Raw genomic sequence first — 14917 nt, forward strand, 5'->3', positions numbered from 1 at the left:
AAACGATTACACGCGCGTCAAAATAGCGATATCAAACAGCAATGAGTTTAACTCGTTTTACTCTCTACTTTTTATATAAAATACAAAAAAAATTAACAAAGATTACAAAAACAAGTTTGCCCGCCTCAACTACTGGTGTAAAAATGGAGAACAGTTTCAACATTGATGCAACATTGCATGAAGCTGAGAAAAGACAACAAACTATCGACACATTGTATAGTACACATCTTCTTAAAAAATGTCAATTCCTTACGGTTCAGGAAGAAATGTTGTACCTGTTACTGCGGAATTGACAAATTTAGAGTGGTTGATAATAAATTCTCCTTCTCGTGCGATGCAGCGATTGCTTTAAAGGCGATTATATGGAAACGTTAAATTGTCCCAGTCGTCTGAAATTTCATAAAACGATTCGCACGATTTGGACGATTTTATGGAAACGTTAAATTGTCACAATCGTCTGAAATTTTATAAAACGATTCGCACGATTCGGACGATTTTATGGAAACGTTAAATTGTCACAATCGTCTGAAATTTCATAAAACGATTCGCACGATTTGGACGATTTTATGGAAACGTTAAATTGTCACAATCGTCTGAAATTTTATAAAACGATTCGCACGATTCGGACGATTTTATGGAAACGTTAAATTGTCACAATCGTCTGAAATTTTATAAAACGATTCGCACGACTTGGACGATTTTATGGAAACGTTAAATTGTCACAATCGTCTGAAATTTTATAAAACGATTCGCACTATTCGGACGATTATATGGAAACTAAATATTAATATTACAATTTATAAATATGGTTTACTTCTTATTGTTATAAAGTACAAATATAGATATTGTCTTATGACCTGGGTCAAAAATTAAACTTCAGATGCGCCAGACCTAAAGTAAATGAGTTTAAACGTGGACTTCGTTTCGGCTCAAGAGAAGATGACGTTTGATGTATGCTTGTCACCCACTGTGAGTGAACGTTTACTTTATGCAACCTGGTAAATTGGTCAAATAATAAGCGTGCAGCAACTGATCCGTGTGCGGTTGGTGTTATAGATTTTGTACAGCCTACCTTTGACATTCATTTATTCATTGTAAAAACGATAAAGTTTCTCTATGTTCAGACTTCATGTTTTTAGTGATGAATTTTAAGTTCGTAGTTGCACTTCCTGATATTAGCTAATACCATTCAAACCTAAAGGCTTTTTCTACAATCTTTAGACCAGGATACTAGTCTAGCAGTTTTTCACGCCTTTGTGGATTCCTGTCTCGTTATTGTAATTTATATGAAGATGAGTGTTGTCTTTGAGATGTCACGCGATTTTGCAAACATTTTTGATATTCAGAAATGATATCTTTTTTACTAAGATCCATTGCTGCTTTCCATAGGTTTGATTATAAACTAAATTTCAGACCATCGTTCTGCATTTCCAAAGTTTCTAATTCCACTAGAGCAAAATAAACTAATGTTTACATATAGTCATTCTTTATTAAGATCATATACTAAAGGGTAAATCGAGTTTCACTACGTTAAAAAACTTGTAGAATTTTGACAATCGTTATTTTAATCGATGTTAATTATTTCTAGAAGTTCAATGATTGAGGTGAAAGCGGATCATTTTTCGCTAAACATTTGCCAACTTCTTTGGCCTCTTGCAAGCATATCTTTGCCTGTTCGTGTAAACCCATCTGCTCGTATTTCTTTTTCAATTCCACCAAGACTACTGCTTCCATAATGCTCCTAGAGTTAGCGGCTTTTGAGATATCCCTCGCCTTTTCCAAATGCCGTAGGGAATCTTGTGCCTCACCCAAAGATTCGCAAGCGCGGCTGAGACCATACAGACTGGACACCAGTCCTGGACTCGGATTCTTAGTGGATGATAATTTACCATCAATGTCAACTGCTCTAGTGTAGAACTCTTTTGCTTTGTGGATGTCATCCAGCTCCTCATAGACGCAAGCTATGTTAGAGCAAACTGTTGCCATGGCATCACTTGCATAATCTTCGCCGTATATCTCGCAATTCATTGCATAGACTTTCTTATAACATTGAAGTGCATCCTTTGGCTGCTCGAGATCTTGATAGATGGTACCGAGATTGTTTAGAATGTCAGAAGTTGTATGATGCACGTGGTTTGTTCCTAGAATCGTGTTCATCATTTCTCTGGCTTCTTGAAAATATGGAAGCGATTCTTGGAATTTCTCGGCTTTTTTTAGCGCCACGCCAAGATTGTTGAGTGTCAAAGCAATGGTCTCGTGCGGCTTGTCACAGTATAGAGCGCGTGCCTGGTCTAAAGCTCTCTTCAAATATGGAATTGCACGCTCTGTTTGATATCTTCGTGAATAAAAGTTGCCAATATTGTTCAGGCAGGTTATCTTACCTAAAAGAAAGTTATTTATGAAAAGAAAACCAAGAAATATGCTCCACTTTATATACTCCACTTTGTGCATGACGTTCATTCAGCAAATGTTGCTTCCATGCAAATATCAAAGAAGAGTTAAGCACCTTACAGACGGACAAATTTTCTCTGACAAATACTCGCAAGCCCGTGTGTACGGGCAAAAAACTTTTTACGACAAATTTTAATGTGGCGAATTTTCTTTCATCGTCTGTACGTATCAACACATCACATTTGGTTGATTGTCATATTATCTTTGTAGACCTTACAGAAGAACAAAATCAGTCATGTGGCAAAATTTCTATGACAAATGCATTTGTTCAAAAGCTGACAGGCTAGCACTTAAACAAATGCATAAGTCAAAGAAGACTTAGCTAAAAAGTTCCATACGGACGGGCAAATAACATTTGCCACATAAAAATTTGTCAAAAAAAATTTGCTCGTCTGCAAGCGGCTTTATGTCAATTTCCTTAGAAAACAAATTTCATTTATTGCTATAAATGTATCAAAATTGTACCTGCGAAATGGGCATGCTTCTTATTCACTTAGAAACATATCGTAACTTTACCTGGGTGCGGTTGGTCACCGAAAATTTTACTCAGTATCTCAAGACTTCGATAGTAATTCGCTAGAGCTTCATCGTTCTTTCCACAGTGCTCGTAAATGCTTCCAGCATTGACGAAGTTCTCCGCCAGCTCAACACTGAGATCCGCCTCTCCGAACAATTTGTTGCTCCGTTTCAGAGCTTTGTTCACATATTCCATTGCTTCGCTGTGTTTGTCCAATTCACTGAGACAATCCGCCATTGCAAAGTTGCACGCCACGACATCGCTGTCTGGAATGGCAACGCTCTCCATTTTCATAATCTTGTGGTACGTTTTCACTTCTCTTAATGTCAACACAGCTGATTGCATGTTGCCAAGATTCTGTTGAATAATTGCGACATTAAGAAGCAAAAGACATCGGGTAATTGACGGGTTGTCCAAGCCGTGAATTTCATTGTACTTTGCAATAGCTTCGTCCATTTTCAGTTGGGAAGCTTTATATCGCCCCGCTCTGAGTAATGCCATTGCTAGATTTTGCAAACACGAGACCGCGTTCAAACGGGATATCCCTTCTTTCTGGGCATGCACTTGCAAAGCGCTTTCAAAGCATTCGACGCTTTTGCCGACATCTCCACATTTACTGTAGATAATACCTTGGCCGTTGAGCGCTACTGCATAAGATGGACTGTCTGTGGGTACAGATTTCATCCATTTTAACGCCTTCTCGAAACTCTGCATTCGATAGTACAGAGTACCAATCGTCGCACCTTCGTTTTTACTCGGTACTTCATGTTTCAACAAACTTACGTCGACTTTTTTTTCGTACTTGATCTTGAAGCTAAACGTTCGACAACAGCGGTGCAACTCGCTGCTTGCAGCAAGCAAACGGACAACAATCTCCTCGTTGAAATACCGAAACACAGGAGGAGACATGGATGGATCAGGGTGACCATACTGTGGAATTGTGGATAATAGCTCTTTCTGACCACGGTTAGCGTGGTACGTTTTCAAGCGTATTTCATTGGCAATGGATATGCATATTTTCAAATTGTTCATTTCTGATACTCCGATGATCCCACGTGTACACAACTCTTCCGCAATGTACCAAGGTGATGGACAACGTATGTCGAAAATCATCGCTAAATTTGAAACTAGCAACGTTGGAAGGCGATAAAACTGTTTCTTGGTATCAAACAGTGCCCCCACAGTGCAACGACTATGAAGATACGTCAGCGAAGGATCGAAAGCGTCTATATCCAGCATCAGTTGCTTTGAACCACGTTCAAAACCGACTGTCTTGACAAACTTATCGTTTTCGTTCAGCGAAGACCTCTCGTTAAGTTTCTGTGCTATTCTTTCATTGTACTCTTCCAGTAAAGCTTTGTTGCCATAGAGACAAGAACACCTCGACAAGATATCAGCTAAAAATTATCGAATGAATGTAATGTTATGGCCTTAAGAGGGAAATCAAACTAAAAATAGACAATCTATACAAACAACAGTGAATCACCTAGATGATATCCTTCCTTAATGGCAATCATCTCGTTTTGCAATTCGGCCATTTCTTTAGGTGTTTTTATCAACTCTAAAGCTGGTTTGCTCTCCGTTGCCAGTCGCCCCAAGGGCGTCTTTGAGGCCCACGGCATGGCGCCATCAAACGATATACCACGTGGAGTTGCTGAATCGTAGAACCAATTATCGCTCGGTTTTTTCGATTGAAAATTATTGAGCTCCTCGATTGCTAAAGATGGAAGAATGGTTTCTCCGAGGTTGATCACTTTCATTTGAAGAAGATAACACAGCACTCGGAAGTAATGGATATCTTCAAATGACCCAGCATGCAATATTGCAAACTCCAAGTCCGAATAAGGTGTTGCCTCGATGCGAGCGACCGAGCCCAAGGCCATAACGGTATAGTCACATGGTGGTCGACCAAGATGGTTTTCACATTCTAGCACCAACGCGGACATAAGTCGTACGTACATGTCTTGAATGTCTTCGAAAACTTGCTGCATTCTTTTAGCGTGTTGCTTTAATGATAAATGAAAGAAATTGTTAAAAATATTTACACACACTTTACATACATTTACACACACTTTAGATACATTTACATACACTTTAGATACATTTACACACACTTTACATACATTTACACACACTTTAGATATATTTACACACACTTTAGATACATTTACACACACTTTAGATACATTTACATACACTTTAGATACATTTACACACCCATTAGATACATTTACACACACTTTAGATACATTTACACACACTTTAGATACATTTACACACACTTTACATACATTTACACACACTTTAGATACATTTACACACACATTAGATACATTTACACACACTTTAGATACATTTACACACACTTTAGATACATTTACACACACTTTAGATACATTTACACACACTTTACATACATTTACACACACTTTAGATACATTTACATACACTTTAGATACACTTACATACACTTTGAGATACAATTTTACATAATTTGAGCTATACTTCCATATACTTTATGATTCACCAACATACACTTTGAGATACACTTGTACAGAAATATAGGAAGTAGCCATCATCGTTTCTCTTACTTTGTAGTTTTCCTGCGAGATTGCTGGATTTTCATGATTTCTCTCAAAGCAAGCATCGATCTCTTCAACATTCTTTTCAAACGCTTTCCTTTCGTCCGCAAGAAATTTCTTATGAGTATCGATTTCTCTACGTACTTCCTCACAACTCATCTCATTCTTACGACTGGCAAATGCCGCCATAAATTGACGATAAGCCTTTACAATCAATCGTAAAGACTTTTCCTCGCTTTCTGTATCATTGACTTTGATAGCACGAACTCGAGCTGCATTGAATAAGGCGTTTGCTTTCGTGAAATCAGTTCCATCGTCTGTACTCGCTCTTCTCAAGTAAACTTCGCCGATTTTTATCAAAAGAGGAATCTGCTGACGAATATCTGATTGAGCCGAACGAAGCTCCTTGACGGTTTGAAGCACATCTATTTCGCCATCGTTCTCCATTACACACGATGAAGTGCAGAACTGCGCACTATATTATCAGTATGGAAATGTGTAGATTTTGTTTTGTAACAAATATTGTAGGTTGTTCGGTGAAATATTGCTATTTTAATCGAAAGTGCTTTTGCATTTTCATTTATGAAACAATAACACAGAGACATTTCATGCATCATGAACAAAAACATATTCCCCCGCAAAGGCACCCTGTAGTTATACACGCATTCCATATGATGTCACACCGTATCCAAATAACTGCGCATGCGCCTACAGCTGGTCTATTTTACTTCATACTTCTTCGGACGTTGCACGAAAAGCTTTATTAAAACTTCAAATAGAATCGAATCGATAAATGACACCATGCTAACTGGCAGTTTTTATGAATCTTTTTTGAGGGGGCAAATTAAGGTGTCGAAAAAGCTTCTTAAGATGTAAATGCTTCTGTTGTTCGGCAAATACTTAAAAGTAGACTGTCCGTTTGAAAATCTTCTCGGAGTCTTGCAAAACTAGTTAAAATACTTTTCTGGGTCACCTCACTCAAACATATTAAAATCTACTCTAGCCATGAGACAATAAAAAAAATATACGTGCCATAATTATGCGTATTTTACAAACTGCAAACTTTACTTTTAAATGCCAATTAACAACTCCGTTTTTTATGACGTTTAGAACAAATAGTCCAAAAAAATAATCCAAAAAGATTACAAGAACTATACTGGATGGAATTGTGAAACATTATAACAAAAACAAATGTGAAGCCATGCCATGTTTAAACATGAAGACATGAACAGCAAGCATTCAAATTATATTCAAAAACCACTATTTCGACTTTCTTGTAGTTTTTTAATAGTTATGACGTTGTGAAACACTTTGTTTAAGTTTTAGCTCACAAGCTCCCTTTCTTTCTCAGCAACTTCGCCTCGCATAGTTGTACATTTGCGTCGCAAATTGCGAAATAATCGCTCTCAATTCTTTAATACCCGCATGAACAAAATTTGTTTGAATTCCAAGAATTAAATTCGGCAGAAATTGAACACGTAAACCGAGATCTTTTGCATATTCTGTTAAGTCCACAGAACACAAATGGTTTCTACTTTCATGAAGACACAATTCATAAGTTATCAATGTACAATTCTGGATAGTTCAACACGGACATGTTGAAAACACAACTCGTTGCTAAGCTAAATTTGATACTGGTTGAGCCTGGTTCAAAGCGATAAAGATACTTGTCCAAACATCTACTTATTTGGTCTTTGTATTTATAAAACTTACCACATATTTCAGCTAGTGAAGCATAAAAGAAGCACAACTTTCTTGATGAAGATTTTCACTTTTAAACCATCACGCACGAGCTTATTTTTATTTAGAAAAGCACATACCGCTGACTTGTATGTACTGCAGCATAAAAATGTGCTTAACTTGCACTATTTCTCAGAGGATCGTTCAGATAAGTTAACCCTTAAAACAGAAACTTCGATAATTTGGCAGCTTGTTGTAAGAAATTTCACCCACAAACAATACAACTGACGATTTAAACTTATGATGTATTTCCATAATAAAATATCTATGCTATTAATGTCAAACTTCGCTCGTCGCAAAAGAGAAAATGAAAGTGTAACGATATGTTTGTTTTTCGTAATTGGAAACTAAGATTACTTTTCACTGTGACTCCTTCTTTTCTATGATATTGTAAGTATAGTGTTCTTTACAGTTAGTGTTACGCAAGTTCTAATTAGATTAAAGTGTCTGGAGAATGTAATCATATCAAGGAGCGTATTTTACAATGGCGCCATGATAAATTCGTTTCGGAACTATAGCTTTAATATAATCAATCAACGCATTCACGTTTTCTTCGCTAACGGGAAAATTCGACTGTATTTTTAAAGGTGAACTGCTTCCAGGAGCTGAGCAAAGAATTTCCATGAAATTGCCTGGGAATTCGTTGGAAAATATAAATTCTATCTTGCATTGATTTATTACAAAAGATATATTTAAGAATCCACCTTTTAAGTTTATAAGTACTTCACTCGCTGGATCTTTTATTGCTTCCAATTTGGTGTTCAAAAATTGAAGCAGATAGGATGCCTTATCTTCATGGAACCAAGGACGTTCTTCATTTACTCCGGTTCGCTTTCCTGCCAACTTTTGTCCAGGGAGCAGTCGTCTTTCTTTGACGTTTTTTAAGTACTGCTCATCAGACTCAGCTCCCTGCGTTACTATCTCTTTGATCCGCTCATTTTTCATGAAAGGATTTTTTCCGCTTATATATTCCACGTCTATAAAATAAAACTACGGTAAGATACAAACACCGAACATCTTGCAGAACAGTAAATATTTCTTAAATCTAAAAAGAAAAACTTACCACGATCAATGATAGCATTCAAGTTTGAAAAAGCATTTGATGTTAAAGTTAATGCGATAAAGACGTCAATAGTTAAAGCTTAAAGTAAATGGTTTGAACCCGGGAGTATCGTTACATGTTTGTAAATGTAGATCGTCCAGGTTGGTATAGTCCTGAGAAGGACTGTTTCTGTTGTTGTTAACTGACGTTTTGACAACCTTAGTGGTAGTCATCTTCAGAGTAGGCTTATTGCAAATAACAGATAAAATATAGTGAACATACCAATCAGGGAATGTTCATGTTTTGATGCCGTGAAAATCCAAGGATTAAGAAGTACATCGTCGCTCCCTTCAATCGTCGCGATAATAAGCAGGAAAAAGTCGACTCCTTGTGGAAAATTATTCCAAACACTATTTAAATCCCCGTGGCTGGGTGCGTGTAGACGCAAGCGATGATGAGAATGCCATTCGCCTATGTGACACATCATAAAGTCTTGATTTAACGTCTTACCGACGCGTTTCAAGTACTTCATATCTTGATGAAACGAATGTGTGCCATGTTTACAATCTTTTCCAGGTCCAATGACGATATTAACGTAAGGTTCCCTATTCTCTTTCCATAAACCGAAAATTTGACCGCCAGTTTCGCTATCCTGATAGCGCAGAACCCATTTCTTCATTCGTTCGTAGTCATCTTGAAACAACAACACCTTCGTTGGCTTATGGCTGGCCATGTTGAACTTTAAGCGTGATGCTGAGCTGTGGAAAATATTTTGTGACAATCTTGATCGAGATACGGCTTCATACAAACTTTTTACTGAAATGTCCGAATTGCAGCTATGAACGAAAGTAAAAATCTTTCGTCAGAACTATGTTTTCTTGGAAACGAGTTATCACAATGGTTTGTTTTGATATTGGCTTCTTTAAAGGAAATGTTTGATCTCGTTACACTGTCCGGATGAAGTTTTGACAATCGTAAACAGTCTGGCAAAATGATGCTTCTTGTCTTGAGACCTTCTTCGTTTTGAAGATACGCCAGCGAAACTCTAGTTGTGACGTCATGTCGTGGATGCTATCATGCCGTGACGAAGACATCCTACATATTCGATCAAAACAAAATGCAACTTTGTAATTGTTCTAAAGTCTAATTAGAACCATTTTCAATTTTGAGCCGAAGAGAGAAGCCAAAATGTTGGCAATAGGAGCTGCCGCTACCGTCGGCGCGTTCGTTGCTTATAGAGGATTTTCGTATTTCCGAAGGCGACAAGAACATCTGATCAATTCTATAGTAAACGATATTGTAGGTCATAGTTCATTGTTTGTATTCCGCGAATCGGTTAAGCACGGTTGAAGTCTGTTGTGAAAACCAAAAGTGTTATATCAACATTCGTAAATAACAGAAAATATACATTCTTCAGTGTAATGATGCTAAGAAGTTATAAACTTACTTTGTCCTTCAACAGATGAATGAAATGGGGAAGGCTGGAACCGTTTTAATCCGTGATCAAGTTGGTGTGAGAGAAAAATTGAAGTCACTCATTGCTGGGGGGGCCAAAAATATGCAGGTATGGAAATTGAAATGTAATTATGCTAAATTTAATTTATAGCTGAATTGCATATATCTTTTACAGGGAATATTTGACTTTGATGGAACAATTACAAGAGGGGTGTACCAAGGAGAAAGGGCACAGACGAGCTTTGGTATAATGGCCATTCTCTTTCATATTCACATATTGCAACCTCCTGCAGACAACCTTTTTTTAGGCTGTGTTTTTCTTAAGGATTAGTCATTCTAACATCATATATTCCAAACAGAGTTGGTGTAATCACAATGACATACAAATTTTACAAAATCTGTCCTATTTTTCATGTCTCAAATTCAAAATACTGTTGCCCAGCAAGTTGCAAAAACCATTGCAACTTGTATTGTACAGTATTATTGGTCATAATATTAAGAAACAGGCTTCGTATAAAGAATTGAAAATACTTTCATTTTTTGAAATTATTTTTGCAGCATGATGGTGCAGGTGTCACTTATTGAACTATGATTAGAAGAAATGAATATTCCTAAAAAAATGAATAATTGTGTTATATTTATCTAGAAGTATTTCTTTGATTTTTCTCTATGTTTTTAGCTGTTGTTGGAACTTCTGATTTATTGCCAGACTATGTCCTGCAAAAGGTTAGTGGATTGCTTACTTAACTCAATCAGGTATCATGTAAAGATATATTGGAGAGATTGGATTTTGTAATTAAAGTGAATGGTTTAAACCTGAGTGTATCATTACAATCCATGTAGCTGTAGATAGTCCAAGTTAGTGGACTCCAAAGGACTAAACTTTGTTGTTGGTTTTGATTTCAACAGCACTAGTGGTACTCAATGTCAGTTAACACAAACACTTGCATTGCAACTATATTTTCTTTTATATTCATCTTATTAGGAGAAAGAATTACGTGAAAAGTATTATCCTGTTGAGAGATCTAAGTATGAAAAGTTGATTTACTCGCATGCAATCTAGTAATATGCCCAAAATTCAAATAGTAGAAGTATTATTCACAGACTGACTTTATTGCTCTTAAATGTGATGCAAGTTTAATTCATCAATATTTTTTCATTCTATTTAGTGAAACGAAACCAGAAGAAAAAAGCAAGGCAATGGAAATATGGTAAGTTGAAACAGCAATTGCTGATAATGGTAAGCTTACTGAAAAGAAAAAAGCACACACACTCCACAACAAGTAATGTTAGTTTTATGTTGTTGTTTTTGTAGGTGGAAAGAGATATTTGATGTTTTTAAAAATGCTGGATTGAAGAAACAAATGATTCCTGAAATGGTTAAAAATGGAACGTCTGTTTTAAGGTAAATCTATGTACATGCTAGAGACAGTTTAATCTGTCTTACTTACTGCAAACAAAAACATAATGAAAAAAATGATAGGTATTGTGCTGGGGCAAGACTAAGGGGCTGTTCACATGAGCCCAGGTAACCAGGATTCAGCGAGGAGTGAAATGATTTTGAGATATTGAAAGGAGTAAAAACTTAAAACGCAAAACTTACAACCTTTCTTATAAGTCATGAGTCATTTTAGTTGTATTTTTCAAATCTGGCCTAATTATTTGTTTTCATTTTAAAGGTTTTGTGAATTTGCAAATTCAGAACATAGGGAAATTGCTTAAACAACTTTTTTGTTGTGAAGGAACTAATCTTTTCCATTGGCTAAAATGATTAAACGCTTCGCTGAATCCCGGCTACCCGGGCTCATATGAACAGGCCCTAAGTATCCATTTCCACTTATGTGTAATAATGCAAAGTAATATTTGCATTATTACACATGCATTATTATACATAAGATCTTTGCTATGTCTTTATAAACACTAAAATAACTAAAGACACAAATTTCACACTCAAAATGTCTTCGCAATATGGCCACCCAATCTTACATGGTCTTACAAGATATTATCATGATCTTTCCAAGATCTTATCCTGGTCCCAGCAAGATCTTGCTAAGACCATGCAAAAACTGACCATATACGTAATGCATGATCTTACAAGATTGTAAGATCACGCAAGATTTCTGACAGTATGACTAAAGAAGTGTACAAAGTTAAAAATCTTTCTGGTAAGCACTACTGTGTTTTACATAACGCATTATGCAAGTTGCTTGCTCGTGCAAGTCTTGATCATCACTGAAAAGTTAAGTCATGACCTTAGTAAGATAAACTATGATGTTGGAAATGGCATTTGAAGATCGTAAGTACATTTTGTAAATGATGCAGATCATGACAAGATCATGCGTAAAATATTCCAAAGTTGACCATTATCTTGGCAATATCTTTGTGGAATCTTGGAAAGTTCGTATTAAGACCTTGCCACATCATGAAGAGATCTTGATTTCGAAGATCTTGCAAGGTATCAAAAAAGATTAAAGCAAGAAATCTTAGCTGCGTTTTGGCAAGTTCGTGCTAAAATTATGGCATCCACTTTTCATGATCTCGTCAAGAAAAGTTCTTGACAAGGATCAGGAAAGATCTTACAACATCGTAGAAGATCTTTGAAGATCTTACAAGATCCTTTCAAGATGCACAACCTGGGCATAGATGTCCAAACAATTAAATCTATGGAAGTGCAATAAAAGTATCTTAATAAGTATAGCAAATGTATGTCATAAATAATGTAAGATGTTATAATTTATTTCGCCTGAAAGTGAATCCACCACTGATTTACATTGACTGTCTTCGTACTAACTCATATTATTTATAACAAGCCTTGAAATAATCTTTCTAATTATATGTAGGGAAGGTGCAGTTTATTTTCTGAAGAGGTTACATGATGAAAAAATACCAGTTTTGTTTTTTTCTGCTGGCATTGGAGGTAATAATCAAGTTTTGGTCATTGGTCATGCTATGCACGTAAATATCTGGACATTAGCATTTTTTAATTACTTTTAAAATCTGTTGTTTTTGCTTCGAGTAAACACGGAAAAAATCGCATAGCAGGACTTGAAAAGTGGGTTGGCAACGCCAGCGATGAATAAATTGTTTAAACTAAACAATTAACTTGCAATAAAAAAACATTTTCTTCGGCTTCCCGCCGTAACCAACCCATTACGTTTCATCCCTTTAGAAGTTCTACACGAAGTGTTTCGACAACAAGCAGCTGATTCCAAAAATGGAAATTTCTTCGACAATGTGGCAATTATATCGAATGAGATAATATGGGATGACGAGGGAAATATGACGGGCGTCGATGAAATCATTCACTCCTGTAATAAAGGACTTTTTGCACAGTCTTTGCATTTCAAAAATTTAGTGAAGGTATAAATATACGTACTTCCTCGCGACGCCTTCGCGGAGGGGAAGGGGGAAGGTTAAATGACCTGGGGTGTTTTACGAATACTTGTTGCAAGCGTTGGAACAGTTTTGTTCAAAGTGATCAAGAACGGACAGAAAACAAAATCTCATTTCTTTATTTAGGGAAGACACAACGTTCTACTTATGGGTGACAACGTTGGAGACGCAGAAATCATTGACAGCGTTGACGATATCGAAACATGTTTAAAGATAGGTTTTCTCAACGATAATGTAAGCAACATTTTGTAATCTTCTCGTGGGTAGTACGTTCGGTTATTGCTGAAAAATATTTTTTTCTTCATTACAGGTAAATGAGTTGAGAAACGACTTCGAGCGACATTACGATATCGTGATCGCTGATACAGAATCAATGACGCTTGTTTTGGTGATATTGATGAAGATTTTAGATGGAAAATGAATCAGGGAAACAGTGGCTGATCCGGAGAAAGTCAATATAAATCACAACAGCTCAAACTTGGATATATTAACATTTGAAACTGGCAAAAACAGGGATAGATTCACTGGCGTGCAATATATTATTACACAAAGCAAATAAACAAAAGCAATTGCAAGAGATTTAACAAAAAAGGTCTGCATATCGAATGGCAACAACCACTACAAACCGCTAAAATTTGATCCGAACTAAAGCAGTCAAAATCTATCCTTGACGTCACATAAAGCATTTTCTATTGAGAAAAATTTAGTCTTCTTGAATTCATATCTGGTACTATTGCAATCAAAGCATTTCGAATAGAAAATTGAGCTGTTAGTGTTTATTCTGACGAATGCTGGATCAGCCCCTTTAAAAATATGTGTTACATTTTCTGTCATATTGAAATACTTTGCCATATATTTTTTCCAGTTGAAATTAAAGTTTGATGTGTGTTCATTAATCTTACCCTCGCTATTTCTAACCGTTACTCTGTAAGTTTCGGCTTTAATAATTTCAGTTTTTCCTATATTGTTTCATCTGGTAAAACTCTTATTCTTTTCTCACCACTTTCATTCACTTCAATTTCCACCATTTGAAGCTGCCATCTATGTGATTGAATGATGACATCAATTTTTCAAACATTATATCGTAGAGCCCTGCAATAGTGCCATTCATAATACCTGTCATCAATTTTTGTTGATTTCGAAAAGACATTTCCAGATCTTTTGCTACCTTTGACAGGAATAACAATCTGAAATATATCATAAACATTAAATGTTAATTCGGTTGGGATTCCACTTGTAATAAGTGGAAAGGGTATGTAATACCATAGCATTCTCCTCTGTGATTCTTATATCCCTTCGTCCGAGGTTCATATAGGTGAATCTTAATGGACCACCAAGGACATCATTGGATTTCATGTGACGTCTCACGGCATCGGTTGTCAGCTGGTAATACTCTCCAGATGCTAGCTTTGCTGTTACAAAGTAAAATGTCCAGCTCTGACTCGTACGATGAGCTAAAGTTGAAAAATGATGGGATAATTATGGATACCTTGGGTGTAGTGATGCAACACAAAGGCTCCAGTGATTGATGCAACTGCGCCATAAACGGCGATCTTTGTTAGTCGTGCAGTACTCATACTCGAGTCTATGAGTCTATTTTATATTTTATTCTTTTTATCAAATATTTAAAAAAACTTTCGGTAGTCAAATGACTCCATCGATCACGAAATACAATATTAAAAATATAACAGTAGTTACTGCAGCAATTACTGCAAACTGCAGTCAGTTCTAGCCACT

At 36.3% G+C, this 14917-nt stretch overlaps 4 protein-coding genes across 5 annotated transcripts; 1 reads left to right on the forward strand and 3 right to left on the reverse strand.

Moving 5' to 3' along the window:
- Window positions 1–1425: 1425 nt before the first annotated feature.
- LOC124453027 lies at window positions 1426–6234 on the reverse strand. The gene is made up of 4 exons (XM_047003712.1): window positions 5560–6234; window positions 4455–4974; window positions 2968–4365; window positions 1426–2381 (listed from the first exon to the last, which is right to left on the reverse strand). Exons 1-4 carry the CDS (start codon window positions 5995–5997, stop codon window positions 1585–1587), a joined length of 3153 nt encoding a protein of 1050 aa, XP_046859668.1. The 5' UTR covers window positions 5998–6234; the 3' UTR covers window positions 1426–1584.
- Window positions 6235–7521: 1287 nt separating this feature from the next.
- Window positions 7522–9805, reverse strand: LOC124453150. Its single transcript, XM_047003902.1, has 3 exons — window positions 9780–9805; window positions 8615–9090; window positions 7522–8267 (listed from the first exon to the last, which is right to left on the reverse strand). Exons 2-3 carry the CDS (start codon window positions 9063–9065, stop codon window positions 7756–7758), a joined length of 963 nt encoding a protein of 320 aa, XP_046859858.1. The 5' UTR covers window positions 9066–9090; window positions 9780–9805; the 3' UTR covers window positions 7522–7755.
- LOC124453148 (7-methylguanosine phosphate-specific 5'-nucleotidase A-like) lies at window positions 9372–14076 on the forward strand. 2 transcript variants are annotated; one of them, XM_047003901.1, is made up of 12 exons: window positions 9372–9631; window positions 9795–9896; window positions 9963–10032; window positions 10467–10513; window positions 10773–10816; window positions 10957–10998; window positions 11103–11192; window positions 12628–12704; window positions 12957–13147; window positions 13307–13414; window positions 13491–13606; window positions 13981–14076. In XM_047003901.1, the coding sequence occupies exons 1-11, from the start codon at window positions 9521–9523 to the stop codon at window positions 13599–13601; spliced, it is 993 nt and encodes a 330-aa protein (XP_046859857.1). In that variant the 5' UTR covers window positions 9372–9520; the 3' UTR covers window positions 13602–13606; window positions 13981–14076. The 2 variants fall into 2 exon arrangements, with proteins under 2 accessions (XP_046859857.1, XP_046859856.1); XM_047003900.1 differs by having other exon boundaries at window positions 9373–9631; window positions 13491–14076.
- Window positions 14011–14913, reverse strand: LOC124453151. Its single transcript, XM_047003903.1, has 4 exons — window positions 14670–14913; window positions 14444–14592; window positions 14297–14367; window positions 14011–14221 (listed from the first exon to the last, which is right to left on the reverse strand). Exons 1-4 carry the CDS (start codon window positions 14755–14757, stop codon window positions 14140–14142), a joined length of 390 nt encoding a protein of 129 aa, XP_046859859.1. The 5' UTR covers window positions 14758–14913; the 3' UTR covers window positions 14011–14139.
- Window positions 14914–14917: the final 4 nt, after the last annotated feature.

This window comes from Xenia sp. Carnegie-2017, unplaced genomic scaffold (assembly GCF_021976095.1).
Source record: "Xenia sp. Carnegie-2017 unplaced genomic scaffold, XeniaSp_v1 HiC_scaffold_25, whole genome shotgun sequence".
NCBI classification, from domain to species: Eukaryota; Metazoa; Cnidaria; class Anthozoa; order Malacalcyonacea; family Xeniidae; genus Xenia; species Xenia sp. Carnegie-2017.